This window comes from Sinocyclocheilus grahami, unplaced genomic scaffold (assembly GCF_001515645.1).
Source record: "Sinocyclocheilus grahami isolate Dianchi unplaced genomic scaffold, SAMN03320097.WGS_v1.1 scaffold62.1, whole genome shotgun sequence".
NCBI classification, from domain to species: domain Eukaryota; kingdom Metazoa; phylum Chordata; class Actinopteri; order Cypriniformes; family Cyprinidae; genus Sinocyclocheilus; species Sinocyclocheilus grahami.
Window position 1 is genome coordinate 2,268,781 of NW_015505241.1, and position 22,297 is coordinate 2,291,077.

At 38.8% G+C, this 22,297-nt stretch overlaps 1 protein-coding gene across 1 annotated transcript in view; it reads right to left on the minus strand.

The window, feature by feature from the left end:
• The window catches only part of LOC107584743 (IQ motif and SEC7 domain-containing protein 3-like), a 176,959-nt gene that overhangs the window by 54,873 nt on the left and 99,789 nt on the right, over positions 1–22,297 (minus strand). The window contains exon 5 of the mRNA XM_016271460.1: positions 9,386–10,605. Within this exon, the coding sequence (XP_016126946.1) occupies positions 9,386–10,605 (1,220 nt within the window). The remainder of the gene's footprint in view (positions 1–9,385; positions 10,606–22,297) is intronic.

The following is a 22,297-nucleotide window of genomic DNA, read 5'->3' on the forward strand; positions in this document are numbered from 1 at the left end:
CCGCCAGTCCTGCCTCAGTGCCCGGTCTCTCCACTTCCAGGTGGCCCTCCATCCCTCCCCCTGTTCCGCCTGCACTCCACCACCCTCCGGAATCGTAAAGGGTTTTGAGCGTCTGGAAGCCGCTCCTTGGGGGGGGGGGGGCTCTGTCACGAATCCGGGCCATGAACTTCCATCTGCTAGCCATCAGAGGTCACCCTTTCCGATTTCATTGACTCTCGCACTACACACTGTTGCACATCACCCCGGACTACATATCCCATCATTCATTGCACTGATTGCACTCAGCACGGATTGCACACAGCTGTTAACACTGATTGCACCCAGTTGTTTCATATCACTCCCTCACTATTTAACACTCACTCTGATCCCTTCCCTCGGCCGAGTATTGTTTAGCGCATATCTCAGATAGCTACACTACAGAGCCTTCATTTGTTTCCCAGCCTTAGCCTGAGCCTTAGCCTTGTCTGTTTTGTAAGGCAGTGGTTTCCAATCCTGGTCCTGGAGAACCCCCAACACTGCACATTTTAGATGTCCCCCTATTCAAACACACCTGATTCAACTCATCAGCCCATTAGTGAAGACTCCAAGACCCCAAATGTGAGTGTCAGATAAGAGAGACACCAAAAACATGCAGTGTTGGGGGTTCTCCAGGACCAGGATTGGGAACCACTGGTGTAAGGGATGGGTCAACAGTGTAATTAGAAATGTAATTACAGAAATTAATTACAGATGTAATTACATGCAGGTATATTTAAAATATACGTACAATGTAAAACCATGTATGTACACAATAAGTGCATTGTACCAAATTATTAATTTAAATGTAAGTACATAGTAGTTAAGGCCACTTAATATAAAGCTTTTGCAGGATCACAATTTTGTGCACTCTTTTACGCTTTTCTGGGGGGCATTGAGAGAGAGAAAATCTCAGTACAAGTCTCTGAGTCAATGGTGGGATGTCAGTAAAGTTCAAGTCAAACTTTGTTTGTCAGAAGTATTCTACGTATAATAAGAATATTCTTGAAAACAAAATGAGACAACTTGAACAGGATATCTTGCAGTTGAACATTCAAGAGGATGATGGAAGTACTGTTGAAGTTTTGGAAATAAGAATAATTATTTTCCAGAATCTCTTGGAAGAGAAAGCCAAAGACACTGATTCGAGCAAGGTTTACGTCTTTTAACTGCATGGATACTCCAACATCCTTTTTTTTAATTTAGAGAAGAACGTTGCAGACAGAAAAACTTTAAGTCGTCTGAAACTTCCGGAGGGAGGAGAAACAACTGATGAACATGAAATAATTGTTCACGCATTACATTTTTAAACACTTCTTCAGGATTTGCCTCATTTGATGGAAAGTGACAATTCTAGACTTAACCAGCCATTGTACATGAACAAATTGACTGCTGCAATCAAATATATGTCTTATAGGCAAGGCTCCGGCTTTAGATGGCTTAACAGCAGAATTTTATAAACAGTTTTGACCAGTCATTGGAGAAGACTTGTTCTCAGTTTTTTTAGAGTGCTTTGATATTGGCACTTTACCACTGAGTCTACGGAGAGCAGTTATCACCTTGATACCCAAGAAAGGTGATCTTGCTGATATAAGAAACTGGCGACCAGTGTCTCTGCTTGGAGTTGATTATAAGATACTGTCCAAAGCATTAACTAATAGATTAAAACTTCATATATCAACAACAATTCGCGTAGATCAGTCGTACTGTATTCCAAAACGTACAATATTTGATAATTTGTTTCTGATTCGTGATTTGATTTGATTTGCCAGAGAAAATCATTTTAATGTTTTTTATCTTTGGATCAGGAAAAAGCTTTTGATCGTGTGGATCATGAGTTCCTTTTTAAATGTTTTGAAGCTTTTGGATTTGGTTCTTCATATATTTCTTATGTGAAATTGTTGTATACTGATATTTATAGTATTTTGAAAATCAGTGGTTCACTCACAAGACCGTTTCAAGTTGGCAGAGGCATACGGCAAGGATGTAGTATGTCAGGCATTTTATATGCCATTGCCATTGAACCTTTGCTAACTGCTCTGAGGTGTAAACTTTGTGGAATTTCAACAGTGGGATTTTCTACTTCAGAGATGGTAAATGTTAAACTCAGTGCTTATGCTGACGATGTCACCGTAGTAATTAGATCAAATGAAGATGTGTGCAATCTGGAAGCGGCTCTTGAGATCTATCAAAAAGTCTCCTCAGCTCGAGTCAACTGGAAAAATAGTACATCTTTGTTATTAGGCCAATGGAAAGAAGGCATTCCAAAACTTCCTCAGCACTGCCCCTGGAGTTCAGAGGGGTTTAAAGTGCTGGGCTTTTCTTTGGAACGGAGCAATACATGGGAAAAAAATGGGAAGGCCTCTATGAAAAGGTGGCTGGGCGCTTACAGAAATGGAGATGGATCCTTCCTAAAATATCTTATAGAGGGAAGGTTCTTGTTGTAAACAATCTAGCAGCATCAATGCTATGGCATCGTTTGACTGTTATTGACCCCCCAAAAGATCTATACAAGAGATATACTACAAAAGCTACAGAAGGTTTTTGTTGATTTTTTTTTGGATGGGTTCACTGGCTACCTTCTGTTTTTTTATATTTGCCAGTAAATGAAGGAGGACAAGGGCTGATTGAACTGTCAGCTAAAGTCAGAGCTATGAGTCTAAAATCTGCACAGAGACTTATTTTTTCTACAGAATTTATTCCTTGGGTGGCATTTGGGCTAGCTGTATTAAGATCCTTTTGTGGAGCTTGATAAACAACAGTTTTTGATGTCATCTTTTAATGAAAATGTCACATCTGGTGTTAATTTTTATGTATCGGTTTTAAAATCTTGGAATGCATTTAGGGTGTATAAGTATGAAAAAGATCACTATGGTTTGAATGAACCATTGTTTTTTAATTCATTTTTAGGAAATGTTTATATATCTAATAGTATAGTTAAGTTATGTATGAAGAAAGGTTTCACTAAAGTGGGACACTTGATTAATTTAGACTCAAAAGAGTGGAGATCAGCAGAAGAGATTGTCAAGCAGGTTGAATTGAGGTTTGTGAGGGTGGTAGAGCAGTTGATTTTAGGCTTGAAAGCCGCTCTCCCTCCTCTTCTTTTGCAGTTTTTGAATTTCTCTATAGAGTGTGGGCCTATACAGTTACCTTTTCCTAAGTTAAGTGTGTCGCCTGAAGTTTGCCCTGAAGTCAATCGGGTTGGAAAGCTGTTAAATTGAGAGATTAAAGGGGCTCCATCGCCTCGACCCCAAGTTCATAGAACTTAATTTCTTCTGAGAACATATCCAACGGGACGTTTGCAGGCCTTCTCAGTCTCCCCCCAGACTGATAGTAGTAGAGGATGGCATCGAAGCTCGGACGATTTCTGTCGAAGAAGTACTCGTTTCTCAAGGGATCAAAATACCGCATTCGCTTCTTTGGGTTACCTAATAGAGTCTCTGGAAACTGGGAAAGAGTTTTGAGCTGGGTCTCAATGCGCAGCCCTGCTATGTTGATGACCACCCGTTCGCAGCATTCGTGATCGTCGTGGTCAGGGGCGTACGTATCCTGCGGATGCCCCGGCACGGCAGAGGTCTCGTCCATGTTGTCCCCAGCCACGACTGTCATCCTGCAGGTCAAAGTTGGAGCTCCGCAGCAGTTAATTTAATTGAGTAGACATCCAACTGCCCTCCCAAAGGTGTCGCTTTCCTTCCTTTTTTACAATTCCAGACCCTCAAATCTATCTCGAACCCGGGGTATAGCGTATAACTTGATCTTGCAGACTTGCTCTTGAAGGACAAATTGTTAATGTCCTTAGCCTGTTTACTGCATTAGTTGAATCAAGAATAAGAGTAGAATATATATTTCTTTAAACTACAGGAAACATGCTTGAATTCATGTACAAATGGTGTGTAAATAATGGTTAATTTGTGTTTTGTGAAGATGACTTTTTATAATTTATTTGGTGAGTATTGTTGAAAATCTTTTATACTGTTGTGCCTTGTTGTGTATATCTTTTGATTGATTAAAGGTTTCTTAAACCTAAAAAAATCTCTCTCTCTCTCTATATATATATATCTATATATATATATTACAAATTGGTTAAGTGAATGATCAAATTAATCATTAAAATTTGGTGAACGAATTGGCTTAATTTTACATAAATGTAGTTATATATATATATGAATAATACAAAGCAAATTTGTTATATGTGCACTATAAATGCAATGTATAATTTGGTACTTCTGGTTTAAGCCTCATCCAAGACTGATTGTAGCCAAATAAAAGTAGAAACGGATAACTTTATCAAATACACATAATGGTTTCACTGCACACCCCTAGTAAATTGCATAATAAAATATACAAGTGGCTTAAGAAATCATCATATTTATTCCTATTCCATTTAATTGAAAATAAGCACTGGTCCACACCAAACCAGATCACACAATACGTTTTTCCCATATGAACTTTTTGTTAAATTGTTTACAAATATATTACATGATGGTCTTTGGCCATTCCAAAGACATAACAATTTTCAGCATTTCAACAAAATTCAGCATTTTACACCATGAGTGCCTCGTTTTTTAAAATATTGTGCAAGTTATAAGTACAGTATGTGTACTTTGGGAAAAAAAGGTAGTTCTGTTTTATTACATGCCATCTACCTTTTTGCACACACTAATAACATTTTATAAATGTAACAATGACATTGAAAGAATTACAAATACTGACTACTTCTATGCTTTTATACTAATCCACTACATTTAGCATTTTAATGGCAGATGCTAAAATTTACAGCAAAGAGTGCTGATACATTGTAAATAATTAAATTTATGATGACAAATGAGATGTACATATATTTGCATGAACTAAATTAACATTCTATTTACACAGTATTAATTTAAAATTCACATTAATTAAAAACTAAAAATGTATTCACTGACAAAACTGTTCCAAAAGAGAAAGAAAATCATATAGAGAAAGAAAGTAACAACATGAGGGTGAATGATGACAGAATTTTCATTTTTGGGTGAACTAATCCTTGCATGACAGATGAAGCTGAGTCATGTGAGGGATTTAACCATATGTTCAAAATTCTCACTGTTCTTTCCTTTATTTGAAGGAAATCTGATGAGCGGGTCGGAAATAACCAGGGGTGCATTTCCCGTACAACGACGTAACTAACTGATTAACCACCATAGTACGATGCATTGTTGTGGAAATGAACTAGCTAGTTACGACTGTTTCCCGAAACCATGGTACCTGTGTCGCAGATCCATTGTTTAAACCACGTTGGTTTGAGCTGTCGTTATGACGTTGTTGTTGTTCTTCTTCAATCTAATAGCCGACTGGTGCCATGAGCACATACCGCCACCTACAGTAATTTTCTCTTTTCTTCGACTCGAATTATGCTTTTGAAATGATGTTACGTTGGAGTGGAGTAATAATGCAGCATTCATTTGTTACGCAATATATTATATACATATACACACTCGAGTTACGAGTTAAAAATGTGCTCTTTTCTGATCCCAATGTCTATAATTTCACAATTTCATATAAATACAATTTCTTATTTAATATTGATACATAAGCACAATTGAAAAAAAGATAGGTTTTTAAAAAACTGCATTACAAACGCTGACAAAAAGTAAATCTGGGCAGAAATCACTCAAAAAATAAATGCTGCTGGCTATGGGTACGAACGAAGCCAAGAAGAAGTCAGGAATAAGTGGAGGGACTTCGCAAGTGTGACAAAACGGAGGGATGCGGGACGTAAGAGGGAAACAAACAAGACTGGTGGGGGTATCAATTCAGTTCCTCCTCTCACTACAGAGGAAGAGACAGTTTTGGCCATCCTGGGGCCTGAAGCATTGGAAGGATCCTTGGAGGTATATATGCATGTGCATCAACCAGGCCTTTGCCTTCCAAGTTCAGGCCTCCAACATCAGGCCCTCTCCAGTCTGGCCCTTCAACATTAGGCCCCCTCCTCCCTGGGCCTCTAACATCAGGCCCCCTCCAGTCTGGCGCTTCAACATTAGGCCTTCTCCAGCCTGGGCCTTCAAAATCACCAAAGGGTCCTGGTCTATTGCTCTCTTCCCCTGATTCACCTCCGTCTGAGGCCTCCTCATGTGCTGAGCAACGCCCTCTGACACAGAAGGTGATGCAGAAGTCAGGCAGTGTATATAAATGCCTGCATAGGGACACAATTTACCCCCTTGACTCACTATCTGATGATGCCATCTTAAGAAAATTGCGGCTTCCAAGATCCAAGATCCTTGAACTACTACAGGTTGTGAAACCATATCTTCAGAGGGCAACAAGAAGAAACAACACCTTAAGTTCAGCGGTGCAGTTGTTAGCTACACTGCATTATTATGCTGTTGGAAGTTTTATAGACGGATATTCTCTTCGCCCATACCTCCTGACACCTGTGCAGCATCCAGCCCCCATTGCAGTTTAAACCATTTGTTTAATCTGACATAACTTCTGTTAAGTATTTTGTTTATTTACCAATATGGCCCCCCCCCCTGCCCCGCAGACTTAAATGAACACTTAAAAAAATGTAAAAATAAATGTTTATTTTGCTCTGTTACTGGCCAAACTAACCTTAAACAAACAAACAAAAATATATGCAATATGAAGCAACTGCACAAAACAAAAACATCAGACGGGCTGAATGAATATTTCATTATTACTCTTTATTATTATTAGTGTTTTATTACCTTAATTATACAGGTATGCATGTCTGCACCATGTCTGTAGGCTACTTTCTGTACTGGAAGCTCCTGACACCAAGACGAATTCCTTGTGTGTGTAAAAACACTTGGCAATAAAGCTCTTTCTGATTCAGATGAAAATGCAAATTCAATCTCTGAAAGCAGGTGGCGCTTATAAAACAGTAGCAATATAGCATTTTCTGGGTAATTACTGTATGCAGTGCTGCGTTTATTGACACTCCTTTAATATGTATTTAACGAAGGTAAGAGGAAAAATAAAATGCCATCGAAACTTTTTTGAAGAAAAGGCAGCACCCGCAGCAGGTTCGACACAGGCCCAGGTGCAGGTCATCCCCACAGGCACCGCCACAACCACACAGGTGGTGCAACAGAAGCTCCTCCAGCAGCAGGTTGTTACGGCAGCAACAGCATCCCCTCAAATTCAGACCCCGCCGCCACACAGTCTCCTCAGAAATACATCCATATTAACCCCCACCCTAATTCCATAATTATGATTTTCTTTCAGTATTTCAAGCATCGCAAACAATGAATTTGTTCTGTCTGGTACAGTATTTTCTCTGCTTGCGCGACTATTCTCTCCTCTTTGTATCCGTCTTCAGTGCATCTGTCTTAAAGAAAAAAGCACTGCTTTATCTGAATAAGCTTTTACCTTTTTAAAGCAACATTCCCCCAGTGACTTCTTTATAACTGAAGTGCCATTGCATGGGGTAGTAAATGTAGAAGTAAGGGTTAAAGTAATCTATATCTTCAATTATCGAAGTGGGATCTTTAGTTTCTTTTAAAATAGACTACAATATGAGGCAGAACAGAGGGCCCACTTTATATTACATGATTATATGTCTTTAACCACTCTCTACTAACGTTTGTCATTTGATACATTGCACTTATTGTGTGCATACATGTTTTTACAATGTGCTGTAATTATATCTGTAAATAAATTTCGGTTACACTTTATTGTACATTTATTAATTAACTACATGTACTTACTAAGTACTTACTACTAAGGGTTTTGTTTATGGTTAGTTGCATGTAATTATGCATAATTTATTGTTATTACTATAGTAAGTACATGTAACGTCTAACAAGGAAACGGTAAAATAAAGTTTTACCTAAATTTTTGTATCAGCATCTATAATTATAATACAGCATGAACACAGTAAATACAATCACATTCATCTTAAAAAGCATCCCATTTTACTTGAAGTTACTCTATACGCAAGTTACACAAGCTTATTTCAAATCAGACACTTATTGTAGCATCTGATTTCTGGGGGTGCAGCAAAATAATATTTGAATGCCTTCAGGGAGACTGCCATATTGCAGTCATGCATGAATACTAGTAAACCGACATGATCTTGATGTTAGCTAATCCTTATAAAATCCATTATGTATGAATAAAGGAACAAACTGGTCCTGCATTAAAAATAAAATCTCAATAACAACATGTTTCAGATTAGGCCTCTGTGAAATGAGCTTGAAGAAATTAGCCTTTTGGATAAAAAAATGCATCCACAGTGGTGAGAATTGCAATGTCTAATGAGGTATAACAGTAAGGAATGCAAGAATCAGTATAAAGAAGTGATCTTACCCTGCTGTAAAGATCTTACTTTAATATAAATAGTAAATTAAACTTAAAGCTATTAAACATAGCTGTAAGCAGCATTTACACTTGTTAACTCTGAATAGCTGGTGGTCACCATTTATGTGGTATTGACATTACGACAATGCTACTTATAGAGCAGTGTTTTCCAAATGCTGCTTTCCGCTTTCCCTTATCTGACACACCTGGTTCAACTCATCAGCTCATTACAGATTGCAAGACCTGAAATGACTGTGTCCTTAAACGGAGACAGTAAACAGAGGCATCCAAATGGGAGCCTCTAGGGCAGGTTTGGAAAGCACTGCTATTTAGTGTCAAAATGTAAAAAACATTACTGAGATGGTATTTATGGCAAATTCATTAAGGTATATCTGAAGAGTGATGATGAACACCAAAAGACAAAAATTTAAAGCAAAAACTGTACAGTTCCATATAGTTTGAGGGGCCATAGAATCCTATCCAGAAATGGTGGTAACAGAAGTAAGTAGAAAACTAACAGATACAATATGTGCCTACGGCTAGTGCTCGGCTCCAAAATATTTTTTTCCCCCTTGTTCACCCTTCATTTTTCTTATACTGTATATCTCCCTCTTTCTCATACACACAACCCAGATAAACCTAATAATCCAATTATTGTAGTGTGCTATTAATTAGACAATTAGTCCAACTTTTAAAATGTATTTATGTTTGGAATGGAGCAAGATGAGATTAGGAAAAAGGGAGTGAGACAGCACTTTAAACAAAAGCAGAGCTATTAATAGGGCCAGACAAATCCAAGGTGACAGGCATCAGGAATGGGGTGTTAGCCACAGCTGGAGACATAACTAGATAACAGGAGTGAGACAACAAAGTGAGACAGAGAGAGACTAGGATTTGGTGAGGTTTTGAAGAGCAGCCCTCATGCAGCTATATTAGTGGCAGGTGAGGACATCTTGATAAAATGAGAGAGAAAATTGTTTTATAGTCTAAAATATCTGGCATTAGTCACTCCAAGCAAGAGGTCTGTAACCATAACAATCAACTGGAGATAAGAGGTTCTCAGGGTACTCACATGTTGAAGAGGTTGAGACCAATACGATATAGGCGTTTTCGCATGACGTCAGTGGAGAGGGTAGGAGATTTGCAACTTGTTGGGTTTTCGCAGTGGTATCGGGGCAAGCTAAGAATCATGGCCTGTAAAGCCTCTTTGGACGAGACTTCAGAAGTCGACCGGGCTGATGTGGATGTACTGCTGCTACTCATCTGCTCTGAGCTGTTGTCCGCTGTGTCTGACTCAATTCGTTTGGCTTCCAAAACCTCTACAATCGGGGTGACTGGCATCTCTGCAACCTCTGGTGGGGACAAGGTTTCAGAGGTTATTGCTTTCTCTGCCGGAATTGCTGGTTCTGGAACTTCCTGTTTCTCCATTTCCAGAGGTGGAAGATCCTCCACAAGCTCCTCCTCACTTGGAGGAGGATCTGGGAAGTCGCCATCTGGTACTTCCTCAGCATCCCGCTCTAGGGGTGGAGGAGCTGGATCCTGGGGAAATGCCGGTGGCTGTCCTTGTTGATGTTGTTCCTTTGCTGCATTAACCAGAGGTTGCTGTGGGCACTCAGTAATTATGGCCCCCTGCTGGACACAATTACCAAGAGAAACAGAGGTGGAGGACTCCAAAACGGAAGAGGACACATGAAAATTCTTGCTGTCAATTTGAACTGTCACATCCCGAAAGGCCATCATCAGCTTGCTGGCACTCCGGGCCACGTTCTCAGAATTGTCTACTTGGCCTTTTCCGCTATGGAATGTGGCAGAGTCCATGGGGCCACCTTCTCGGACAGTTCCTGCCAACCCAGTTTTGCCACCAGCTGTACTAAAGGCCTCTGAGCTAAACTGGTAGGTGCCACCTTCTTGGAGTGAACACATGGTCTTCATGCTCCAGTTGCTAAGTGCATCATCAATGGATTGGGCAAGAGACTGGACTTGCTCATTGAAGGAATCCTCAAGATCTGTGAGGGAGCCGCCTACTGTGGTAGGCAGGGATGGGGACCGGACAAGGGGGATACTTGTCAGATTGCAGCCTTCAGCCAGTGCCCGTTCAGCTGAGATGCCCTCTGTATTTTGCACCCGCACTTTTCGCAGGGAGATACGGCGTGGAAAACGACTTTCGAGGAGGGAGTTTCGGATCTTCTCAAAGTTTTTGCTGAGCTGATACTGGCGAAAGGCTGTCTGGATCTTGCAAGCAGCACGGCGTGAGATGAGATGGCCCCCATATTTGTGCTCTAACATTTCGATCTGCAAAGAAAGAGATATGAAACAAAGTCAGATAAGGCAACATTATGACAAGCACAGTAAGAGATGACAGCATGAAATTAAATCAATTACAAGACTTACTACAAATTGCTAAATATCATGACATGCTGAGACAAACCAATTTTCCAGTCTCCAACTTTCGCTGCCTTTCATGTAGAAGCTCTTAATAAAAGTTGGCAATAAATGTATACAACACTGTATACAACAGCAAAAGCAATTACCCCACACTGAATAAAAGGAAGCATTGAAGTACATGTGGTAAACTGTGCATTTACAGTTGCGTTAATTGGACTGCATTTATTGTTTGGGCATTAAAAAGTCTGCTGCAAACGTTAGCAGGTGTTAGCAGGTGAAAATGTAGTCAAGACAGTCATACTGTGATATGACCTTGCAAAACAAGAACAACCTGTATTGAGAAACAACCCCTTGAAAAAGGACATACTCTGGGAACTGTTTGGCTGAAAATCAAAAGGTAAATCACCCTCAACTAACACTTTCATAAATGATTAGATTTTGAGTACTCATGTGGTCAGAACAGATTTGCCTTTGCCTACCAACTGCTATCCATCCATTCATTTTCCGAATTGTTTGTTCTACATAGGTTTGAGGGAATGCTGGAGCCTATCCCATCGTCTCGGGCCATAGGATGGCCAGTCCATCACAGGGCCTGTTAAACTGAAATGCGGCATGCAACATACTATTTACACAGTAGACATTTCCTGCTATTAGGAGCATATTAGGCACTGTCATTTACTCCAATCACTTGGTTCTCTATGCTTCTAATTATTGTCTAATAGATTATAGTATCTTAAGCGCATTTCACTTGCAAATAAGATAGCAAATGACTAATTTTCAAATATTTTTTTGTTTTGATTGACAGATTTTTTTTCTGGATGTTCTAGCTTTTCATGGAAATTCACTTTGAATGTTCCAGAAGGGGAGTACTATACCTTTAAAAGCTACAAGATAATGTCAAAGTAAAAAATAAAATTGATTTTGGAACTTTGCATATGGCTGCTAATGTACAATAGATACAAATTTCACATTTGTTCATCACAGCCAGATTAGGGCATTACTGAGACCATACAGAAAGTCTATGAGGAACTCTGATTCGATAAGATTCCATCCGTAGCCCCAACATTACCTTCCAGGCTGACAAGAGTAATAATTTGTTCCGTCAGTCATGAATTCTTTCTAGAAAGTGAATGCAAGGCCCCTAGCTGATATCTGAAGCTGAATTTCACTTGCTAGTCTCCTATTGTGCTCCCATCAGCTGTCAGTGGTCTTGTCCTTTCCTGTGTGAGCTCAGATTAGAGGTCATTAAAGTCCTACCATTTCAAAAAGTGTGATAAGAGAGAGTGAGCTGATGCAATCAGTCATTGTTACGGATTCAAACTCCCTGAGAGAAGTTTGAATAACACAGAAAAAGCTATCTTATTTTAGTAATCTACATTTGTCTCAGACTAGGTTAGAAAGGAGAGATATGTCTGGGGAATATTAAGTTTTGAATAGGGTCTGGGCTCTGAGTTTCTTATCAGAAGAGGCTATGAGCAGGGAATGCTACTGCCTTCGACCCCCACAGGTAGTTCACAACCTGCCTTAAATATTCATTGATTTTACCCAGAATGTTCCATTGATGCAGACATACAACAATGGACCCTCTCTTAAAAAGTAAATATGAACCTTAACAGAAAGACTGCTACAAAACAGGCTGTATTTGAGCATAAAGCCTCACTTCTGGAACTTTATCAAAAGCAAGGGATGATATAGCAGTAGCGGCCTTGGACACAAGATGGGTTTTCGTAAAGGATGCTACACTTGCCAAGGATGTCTTTTTTATTTTCAAACACTACACGTGCCTTGAAATATGTGACCCTGGACCACAAAACCAGTCTCAAGTCGCTGGGGTATATTTGCAGCAATAGCTAAAAATACATTGTATGGGTCAAAATTATATATTTTTCTTTTATGCCAAAAATCATTAGGATATTAAGTAAAGATCATGTTCCATGAAGATATTTGGTACATTTCCTACTGTAAATATACTAAAACTTATTTTTTGATTAGTAATATGCATTGCTAAGAACTTCATTTGGACAACTTTAAAGGCGATTTTCTCAATATTTAGATTTTTTTGCACCCTCAGATTCCAGATTTTCAAATAGTTGTATCTCGGCCAAATATTGTCCTATTGTCCTAACAAACCATACATCAATGGAAAGCACCAGCTTTCAGATGATGTATAAATCTCAGTTTCCTTATGACCCTTATGACTGGTTTTGTGGTCCAGGGTCACATATGAAGGTGAATAAATCAAGGATGTTTCCCCTGTTTCATAGAGCACATCTATATGACATTCAGTGTTATTCAGTTTTGAGCTCTTGGAAATGTTAGGGAGATTAATGATATTATGGCTGAAACACAGTGAGATGACCTAGAGAGAGGATGCAGAGACAAATTTGATTGCTGGGATCACAGAAACCACAAGTATAGCTGTGATCTATATAACCCTGAGGTGTGGTAAGAACACCATGGAAAACCGGGTGTGTAACAGAGCAGGGGCATGAAAGAGGGTGAGAGCAAAAGACAAAGAGACAAGAAGGCGTGTAACGAAAGCAGTCCTGCTGCAAATCCACCCATTAGCCAGCTGTCAGGTCCTTTTCCGATCACTTCACTAAGCGGCGCCAGGGAGAGACATCATTCCGGGACAACTGCAGCCGGAAAGGAAGGGGGTATAGCAGTGACACCACTCCCTATCAACTCAGCCCAGGCAAATCAGATTTGACAGCTGGATCAGCACTCTGTCCAAGCTTACATCTTCACCATCCCAGCAGAAAATGACATATCACACATATCCAAACAAGACAGGCCTACATAAACTACACAAGAAAGGTGATGGAGGCAAGTGTTAAACAAAAATCCAACCCAGCTGTTAAAAGCCTATCCCTACTAGATCCCTGTATGATTCCCCTGAAAATGACTTTTTGGGGTATTACATTTGTTGTCTAATTAGAAATCATTAAATACACTGGTAATCCATCAATGCTATAAATGTGTAAAACTAAACATTTTTGCCGTTTGCTTTGATTACACCTTACAATTAGCTAGCTGAAAAATTAGTCAGCTGATCGTAAGGCTAAAAAAAGCTTGTAACGTAAAGTTGGTATTTAAGAGCTACACAGAGAGGATTTTGAGTGAAAAAGCACATTTGTTTTCAACTGAATGAACATATACTTGCAATTTTGTTTCTTAAATGTAATGTCAAATAGCTGCCTGTTGTTCTTGTACTGTAAAGATATGAATATACATTTAGCATGAGATACACTGTTGAAATCAAAACGGCACCCACTAGAAAATGTTGCTCTGTAAATGCAATCTCATTGGCTCAATTGATCTTAAATGCTTTCTGTCACATATATGTTCATATTTGGTGCTTGACATTAGTCTCTCATTTGCATTGATTTGTGTCTCAAGGATACATGTATATTTATGAGGCCATCAGCATAAGACAGGATAATCAAAGGTCTCATTGGGAGGTTAGGCACACCTTCATTAGCATAAAGAGGCAATCACACAGAAGAGACGCTGTAGCAGTTATCTATGAAGCCATCAGCCTCCGAGAGATCGTATCTAGAGTCACTAAAGCCAGATTATCAGCACTCAGACACACTCTGCGGGAGCTGACTTTGCTGACAGTGGATCGCGGCTCATAGCATTTAGCTCAGCATTTCAGCCTTGTCAGTCAGAATAGTTCTTAAAGGATAGAAAGTAAAGCGATAAATGCACACCTGTGAGACTGCACATCATCGGAATTCCTAAGAGATGTTGCAATGTTGCTTGGCAATCTGACAATTGACCATTATGATTCATTAATGTGATGCTGGAATTATCGTAATTATTAGATTTTATCTTGTAAAAAGCATTGCAAGTATATTATTATAGTCATAATAATATAATATATTAATATAATATAATATATTATATAGTCATCATGCAATAATCATGGTAATTCTGAATAATATTTATGATTCAGATTATTCAAAATTGTTATTACTGTAAATATTAATTGAAATGTATCAACCACTGGCTTTTATCGTACTACTGATTTATAAAATCAATAAGGATAGATAGATATTAATATTAATAAATACTATTCATTATATCCAATAATCATTCACTGAAGACTGCAATTGTTGCCATTGTGAATTTTAATCTTCAGAAATAAATAAGAATAATACAAGTGATTTCGCAGCATTCCGTAGCATTCATGTCATCAAATTTGCTAATCCACTTTTTTTCAAACATCAGCAGTTCAGACACGAGAGTGAAAGTAAACACACCAAACTTTCCTGCATGTCGGTGCTTGGAAAGTCTGTCAGAAAGTTTTGCAGAGGGGATTCAGATTAGTTCTATTTATAAAACGGTAGGCTGAGATATGGACCCATTTCTCATGAATACCCGTTTTTCATTAGCCGGGGTTTCTCTGAGTGATTATAGTAAGAAGAAGTTCACCCTAATGCATCTCATGCTACAGATTATCTGCAATACTAGGGAAAAATGGATAAACAGTGCACTCTAAGACTGATGCCCTGGCTTTAGTGCAAGAGTACTTGTTAAAAACCAGGAATTATCTAGAACGGGTTGTGAAGATGATCAGTCAGTAATGTCCTAATTCTGAGTGGCACTGGACATAAAATTAAGTTCTAGAATGCTAACTAATGTGTGTCAATGAACAACTGGAGTACAGCACTCCACTGACTGGATAAACTTCTTCAGCAGCCAGCTGTATGTACTTGTAAATACATGCCATGAAATGAATGGTAATGCACATGGTCAATGCTAAACTGAACAACATTTTACTAAAACTGGCACTTTTCAATGATCTGCTGTAATTTTATCAGCATTTTTAGTATGCATCTGTACAGGCCTATGCGGCAAAATGCCAGCAGCCTCAGGTCGGGTAATTTGTCAGCTCTGAGGGTTGGGAATATTATGTGTGAACAAAGCTATAACAGTAACAGTTTGAGCATGTGCAATTGTAGGACACTTCAACAAAGGTCTGTTGCCAAAAAGATTAAACCAATCCAAGCTGATGTTGCTGTTTATAGGAGATTTCTCCCAAATGGCATATTGGTGGTGGAGTGTGAATAGCAATGTGTATTAAGCACAGCTGTGGTTTTCTGACTCCATACCTATTCAACTAAGTTGAATACTTAGTTGAAAATGTTGCTTTTTGTAATGTGGCATTGAATTCACCTTATAGATATAAATACACATTTAATTTAATTTAATTTTAAAGGAAGGTTTTAACTTCAAAAAAGTTTTAATGGCTACATATTTTCATATTTATAAAACCTTACTATTCATATTATGTATTTATTCATTAATTCATTCATTTATTTGTTTGTTTTATATTCATTAATTCTCAAATTTAGCTAAATTTGCCCCTGGCGGTTCCCTAACACTAAACCCTTGAATAAAGAACTCTACTAAAAGTTTCTGTATTTAGATTTAGGGCATGCATTTATGTTTCAGTTCAATCTGTATGCTCGTACATGTGTGTTTGTGTGTCACCGAGAGAGAGATACTAGTATACTCTAGTACTAATCCGCAGTGTCAGACTCTGCACCCTTATCTGCCTTCAGGAGAGATTTCACACCTCTACAGACAGAAGATCACTGGCATAATGCAGACACACAGAGAACCGTACAAATGAATGCATATACTCATCTTATCAAGCACAAATGCTGGTACACACACACACAAGACTAGACACACGCTAGAGGCGGTTTAGCCAATCACAACACACTGGGCTAGCTAACCAATCAGAGCCCATCGCCTATTTCTGAGGGAGGGGCTTCATTAAAAGAAGGAAATGATCAGCCCGTTTCTCAGAGAAGGGACAAAGAGGTGTGGAATAAAGGTAAATTATGTGAAAAATAATGCGTTTTTTTAAAAAACGAAGCGTTAACATGTTAGACTGCACCCCATAAACACAATCAAGCCTAGAAAAAACCCAGTGAACCACCCCTTTAAAAGCAAACGGAGCTAAGATATTTTGATTGGAAGTGTTCGTCCATCACAGTTAATTCAACAAATTTGATCCTTAAATGTTAAAAGAGGCAAAGTTTTGTTGATCATTTTAGTTTTGCATTGAAGCTCACGTTTCATTTCAGCGCATGCACATTTTTTAGACTTTAGCGACGGGGGTTCCTGATGCTGATGTGAAGGAGAATTGAAATTCTTTGGCCTAAACAAAACATCCACAGTGTTTCTGCAGAATCACTGTTATGTAGCAGTCATTTTGTTATTTGTCATATAATGCATGATGTGCATGGTTTGCAGATTGTCTGTGAGGTACATGGAGAAACTCATTAAATTACATCGTTTGGATATTGGAAAAATTGTGAATAAAGTAATGGGCATTAACTGTGGGCTAGTTGCACGTGGCTGCCATGTTGGATTTCCGATCAGCGAGAGTGGGTAAAGATACTTCTGGTTTTCCTAAATGCCAATGCAGAGAGTCGGAGAAACCCAAATCTTACCTTTTATATACAGTGGGTACGGAAAGTATTCAGACCCCCTTAAATTTTTCACTCTTTGTTATATTGCAGCCATTTGCTAAAATCATTTAAGTTAATTTTTTTTCCTCATTAATGTACACACAGCACCCCATATTGACAGAAAAACACAGAATTGTTGACATTTTTGCAGATTTATTAAAAAAGAAAAACTGAAATATCACATGGTCCTAAGTATTCAGACCCTTTGCTCAGTATTTAGTAGAAGCACCCTTTTGATCTAATACAGCCATGAGTCTTTTTGGGAAAGATGCAACAAGTTTTTCACACCTGGATTTGGGGATCCTCTGCCATTCCTCCTTGCAGATCCTCTCCAGTTCTGTCAGGTTGGATGGTAAACGTTGGTGGACAGCCATTTTTAGGTCTCTCAAGAGATGCTCAATTGGGTTTAAGTCAGGGCTCTGGCTGGGCCATTCAAGAACAGTCACAGAGTTGTTGTAAAGCCACTCCTTCGTTATTTTAGCTGTGTGCTTAGGGTCATTGTCTTGTTGGAAGATAAACCTTCGGCCCAGTCTGAGGTCCTGAGCACTCTGAAGAAGGTTTTCGTCCAGGATATCCCTGTACTTGGCCACATTCATCTTTCCCTCCATTGCAACCAGTCGTCCTGTCCCTGCAGCTGAAAAACACCCCCACAGCATGATGCTGCCACCACCATGCTTCACTGCTGGGACTGTATTGGACAGGTGATGAGCAGTGCCTGGTTTTCTCCACACATACCGCTTAGAATTAAGGCCAAAAAGTTATATCTTGGTCTCATCAGACCAGAGAATCTTATTTCTCACCATCTCACAACTCCATGCGGGCTTTCATGTGTCTTGCACCGAGGAGAGGCTTCCGTCGGGCCACTCTGCCATAAAGCCCCGACTGGTGGAGGGCTGCAATGATGGTTGACTTTCTACAACTTTCTCCCATCTCCCGACTGCATCTCTGGAGCTCAGCCACACTGATCTTTGGGTTCTTCTTTACCTCTCTCACCAAGGCTCTTCTCCCCCGATAGCTCAGTTTGGCCAGACGGCCAGCTCTAGGAAGGGTTCTGGTCATCCCAAACGTCTTCCATTTAAGGAATGGAGGCCACTGTGCTCTTGGGAACCTTAAGTGCAGCAGAAATTTTTTTGTAACCTTGGCCAGATCTGTGCCTTGCCACAATTCTGTCTCTGAGCTCTTCAGGCAGTTCCTTTGACCTCATGATTCTCATTTGCTCTGACATGCACTGTGAGCTGTAAGGTCTTATATAGACAGGTGTGTGGCTTTCCTAATCAAGTCCAATCAGTATAATCAAACACAGCTGGACTCAAATGAATGTGTAGAACCATTTCAAGGATGATCAGAAGAAATGGACAGCACCTGAGTTAAATATATGAGTGTCACAGCAAAGGGTCTGAATACTTAGGACCATGTGATATTTCAGTTTTTCTTTTTTAATAAATCTGCAAAAATGTCAACAATTCTGTGTTTTTCTGTCAATATGGGGTGCTGTGTGTACATTAATGAGGAAAAAAAATTAACTTGAATGATTTTAGCAAATGGCTGCAATATAACAAAGAGTGAAAAATTTAAGGGGGTCTGAATACTTTCCGTACCCACTGTATGTTTACAGGATTTATAATATCACTTAAAATACAACTAAGATCTACATTGTTATTATTACTATACTATATATTTTAATTGAGCTAGTGCCATTTGATACTTACGTATGTTTGGGTCAGGCGAATGAATGAAATATACTAATCCGTAATGTTTGCGAAATTGCCTTGAACTCATGGTGCGTACACATACACAATGTATTTTTCCTTAGCAATTATCTAAATTTACAAATTATTGTAAATGCACAAATAGGCTGAAGAACTAAACACATTTTCAAAAAATAAAACATAACTTTCGACTATGCTTTCTTATAAAAACAAGTAAACATTACATTGCATCTTTACCCATCAATAAATATATTATTTCTCGAAAATGTAGGTATTAAATGGACTTTTTTGTGTGAACTGAAATGCATTGCCTTTGTGAGACATGGGCTGCAATTAATCTTCATAAATATCCCTTTCTCAATTCTGCAATCAACATTTTCACAACATGTTTTAACATTTTACATTTACACACAGTTATCTTTCCATCAGTCATATTTTTCAGATGAAAATAGTAAAAAAAAAAATTTAAAAAGATAATCCTAATAAATATAGCTACAAATGTAAATGTTTTATTTTAGTTAGCCTAATTACTGTAAACACGCTTAAGCGAAAGCACCGCCTGAGCCACGCGCATCTGTAGACTAGCGCACATTAATTCTCACACTTAATATTTATAGTATACTATATAGTATTTATAGCTCCTAAGAGGCTGTGTGACTATGAGGAATGATTACCTCGAAATGTAGGTCCGTATGCAGTTTTTCCTATCCACCTTATTTTTCCCATTAGAGTGGGTGTGGTCATTTGTAAATTTTATGGGTCTGGCTTCCGGTGCCATCTGCTCCCAGCTATTTTTAGCAGTACAAAACAGCTCGTTTTGCTGCTTGATATTGCAAATTGGTGTGTCTTACCATATTATTTTAATGTATTATCTTAATTATGAACACACTGGTTTGTAGTGCAAACAGTTTTACCTTTTTCTGCACTTTGTTTTTCTTCTCGTTATTTTCCTACGGCGGCTAATGACCGGAAGTCTCGTATATTCACAGAAAACGACTTGCTTCTGCGTTGAAGAATAAGGTGGATTGCTCGCATGCCATTGATTAATATGCCATAGGTTGCCGACCCCTGACCTACAACAACAGCAATAACCAACAGCAGCAGCAGCATATCAAGTCTATTCCGCCACGACCAAATCCATTAATATTGTCATTTTCATTACCATGCTAAAATCTTCAGAGAGTTGTCATGATACAACAAAATATTTGAGAGAAGAACATCGAAAGTAGAGTACATTAAATGAGACGTCTGCTCATCATGTCTTGACAAATCTGTATTGTATTATATTGTATTGTAGTGTTTTATCTGACCATCCTGAGGACCAGACAGATGATTTGCTTGTGGAGATGGACTTGCTATGGTTGATTAAATAAAAAAGGGATATATTCAACGCTCATTCAATAGAAGATACAAGAAACCGTTTCTCTTCGTAGAGATTCAGCCACTAGATTTAGAACTTTATAGTAGCAAAATTTGGACCTCATGGGGAAGTTCAACAAGTCCCTTGAAAAATACACAGCACCTCTTCTGAAACTCTACAGAACAAGAAGCTATGCATTTGGCCATATTTCTGCATGAAAACTCTGCATGTTTACTCAGGATGTTTCTGGTAAATTACCATTTAACACAAATTTTCATACCCAATTTCTAAATTCATCAGCATGTGTTTATAAACTACATGTATGCCGTTAATTTACACAATAATAACTATTATTATTATTGAACAGCGATAAATTTCACCATAATCCTGGAAGAGGCCATGGCTTTTGAGAATATTTTAGATCTGCCAGCAGCATTTGCATACTTGTTTGGTCTCATGTATGCACCCGCTACCTGATCCTATGACTCCAATTTGAACCTATGACTTTTCAAATCCTTGAATATAACATGATGTATAACTTAAGGACTAACTTAAAGATTTTATATAGCAGATTTATAATGCCTAAATTCGGACTGTATAACAATAACATTTTGATATATGTTGAATAATGCATCAAGTTATAAAGAAGTCAAAATACTTAATAACATACAGTATATAGTAAAGGTTTATGTATACAGTATATATTAGTGCAATTTGCAGTGTACAGTTTTGACATAATACACTAAAAGGAGACATTCACTTACTGAGCTTCTAGGTTACCAAAAAAAAAAAACGTGTTTCCCTTAGATAGAGGGGAGAAGGTAGTGGATGCTGTGTTGATGGCACTAACCAATTTTATATTGGATATTGATATGTTCCAGCAGAGAGTCTGAGCACTTCATCAACCTGAATAAAGGCAAATGCATCTGAGGTGTTATGCAATACTGCAGAATTCTTACATTCATTAGCTGGGTATTATGGAACGATATTCCGGACTATTTTCAATTGCGTTTTCCATATGTGGATGCATAAATTGTGACATAATCCAAATGCAATTGCAAATCCTGCATTACCGTTTGCATTTTCTCTTTTGCGAACGCACAGTGACTGCCAAATTTCAAATGAAAAAGCAAAGTCCATTTGCAACTGTATTTCCCATGTCTTAGGAGTTATGAGCCTGTCATATTTAAATAGCAATATTAATTACCACGTCTGCTTTTTCACTCTCGCTACGTCACGCATGTAACCTGCCAAAACTCAAATGGAATCGCAATTCCTATTGCATTTGAATTTCCGATGTCTACATGGAAAGCTGCCAATCATCGTCAGGGGCAGGACTATACTATGGGGCGTGTTTGTATTGGGAGGTGACGTCACTCACAGACGACCGTGCCGAATGCTCTGATCAATGGAGGTAATCGGTAAAGGCTCCACTAAAGGCAGCTACCACTCAGTTTCGTACCTGTGTGAACGAATAGACAGTGCAACCTTCTTGGCACAATACCTCACTGTTTACACTCACTTACACTTTTAATCCATAATAGAGAGCGTGTCACACCTGCCTCAAGACCTTTTACCGTTTGCACTCCACTTGATGCGCTTAAACAAACAGACAGTGCAAATCTACACGTATTTGCCACCTATATCTTATTCCTATCTAATAGCCTATGTGCACCTGCCTCAAGATCTCTCAAGATCCGATAGATGCATGTGACAAAACAGAAAATGCTGCTACTCTTACTCTGCCTGCCCCAGATGACACTTCACCAGTCAGATCTAGGTGCAGCTGTCACAGAACACACCACAGCCAAGGCAAGATAACATAAAAAATCACGTGCATCAATCGCGGTGTCCAGTGGCTGTAAATAGTGAGAAATCTTGAGGCAGGCGCAACGCTTTGGTGCCACATATGGGACGCAAACTCCATAACGGATTAAAACTGTTGAATAAAATATAAAGTAAGGTGGAAAATAAGTATAGATTTGCACTGTCTGTTTGTTTAAGTGCATCAAGTGGAGTGCAAACGCTAAAAGGTCTTGAGG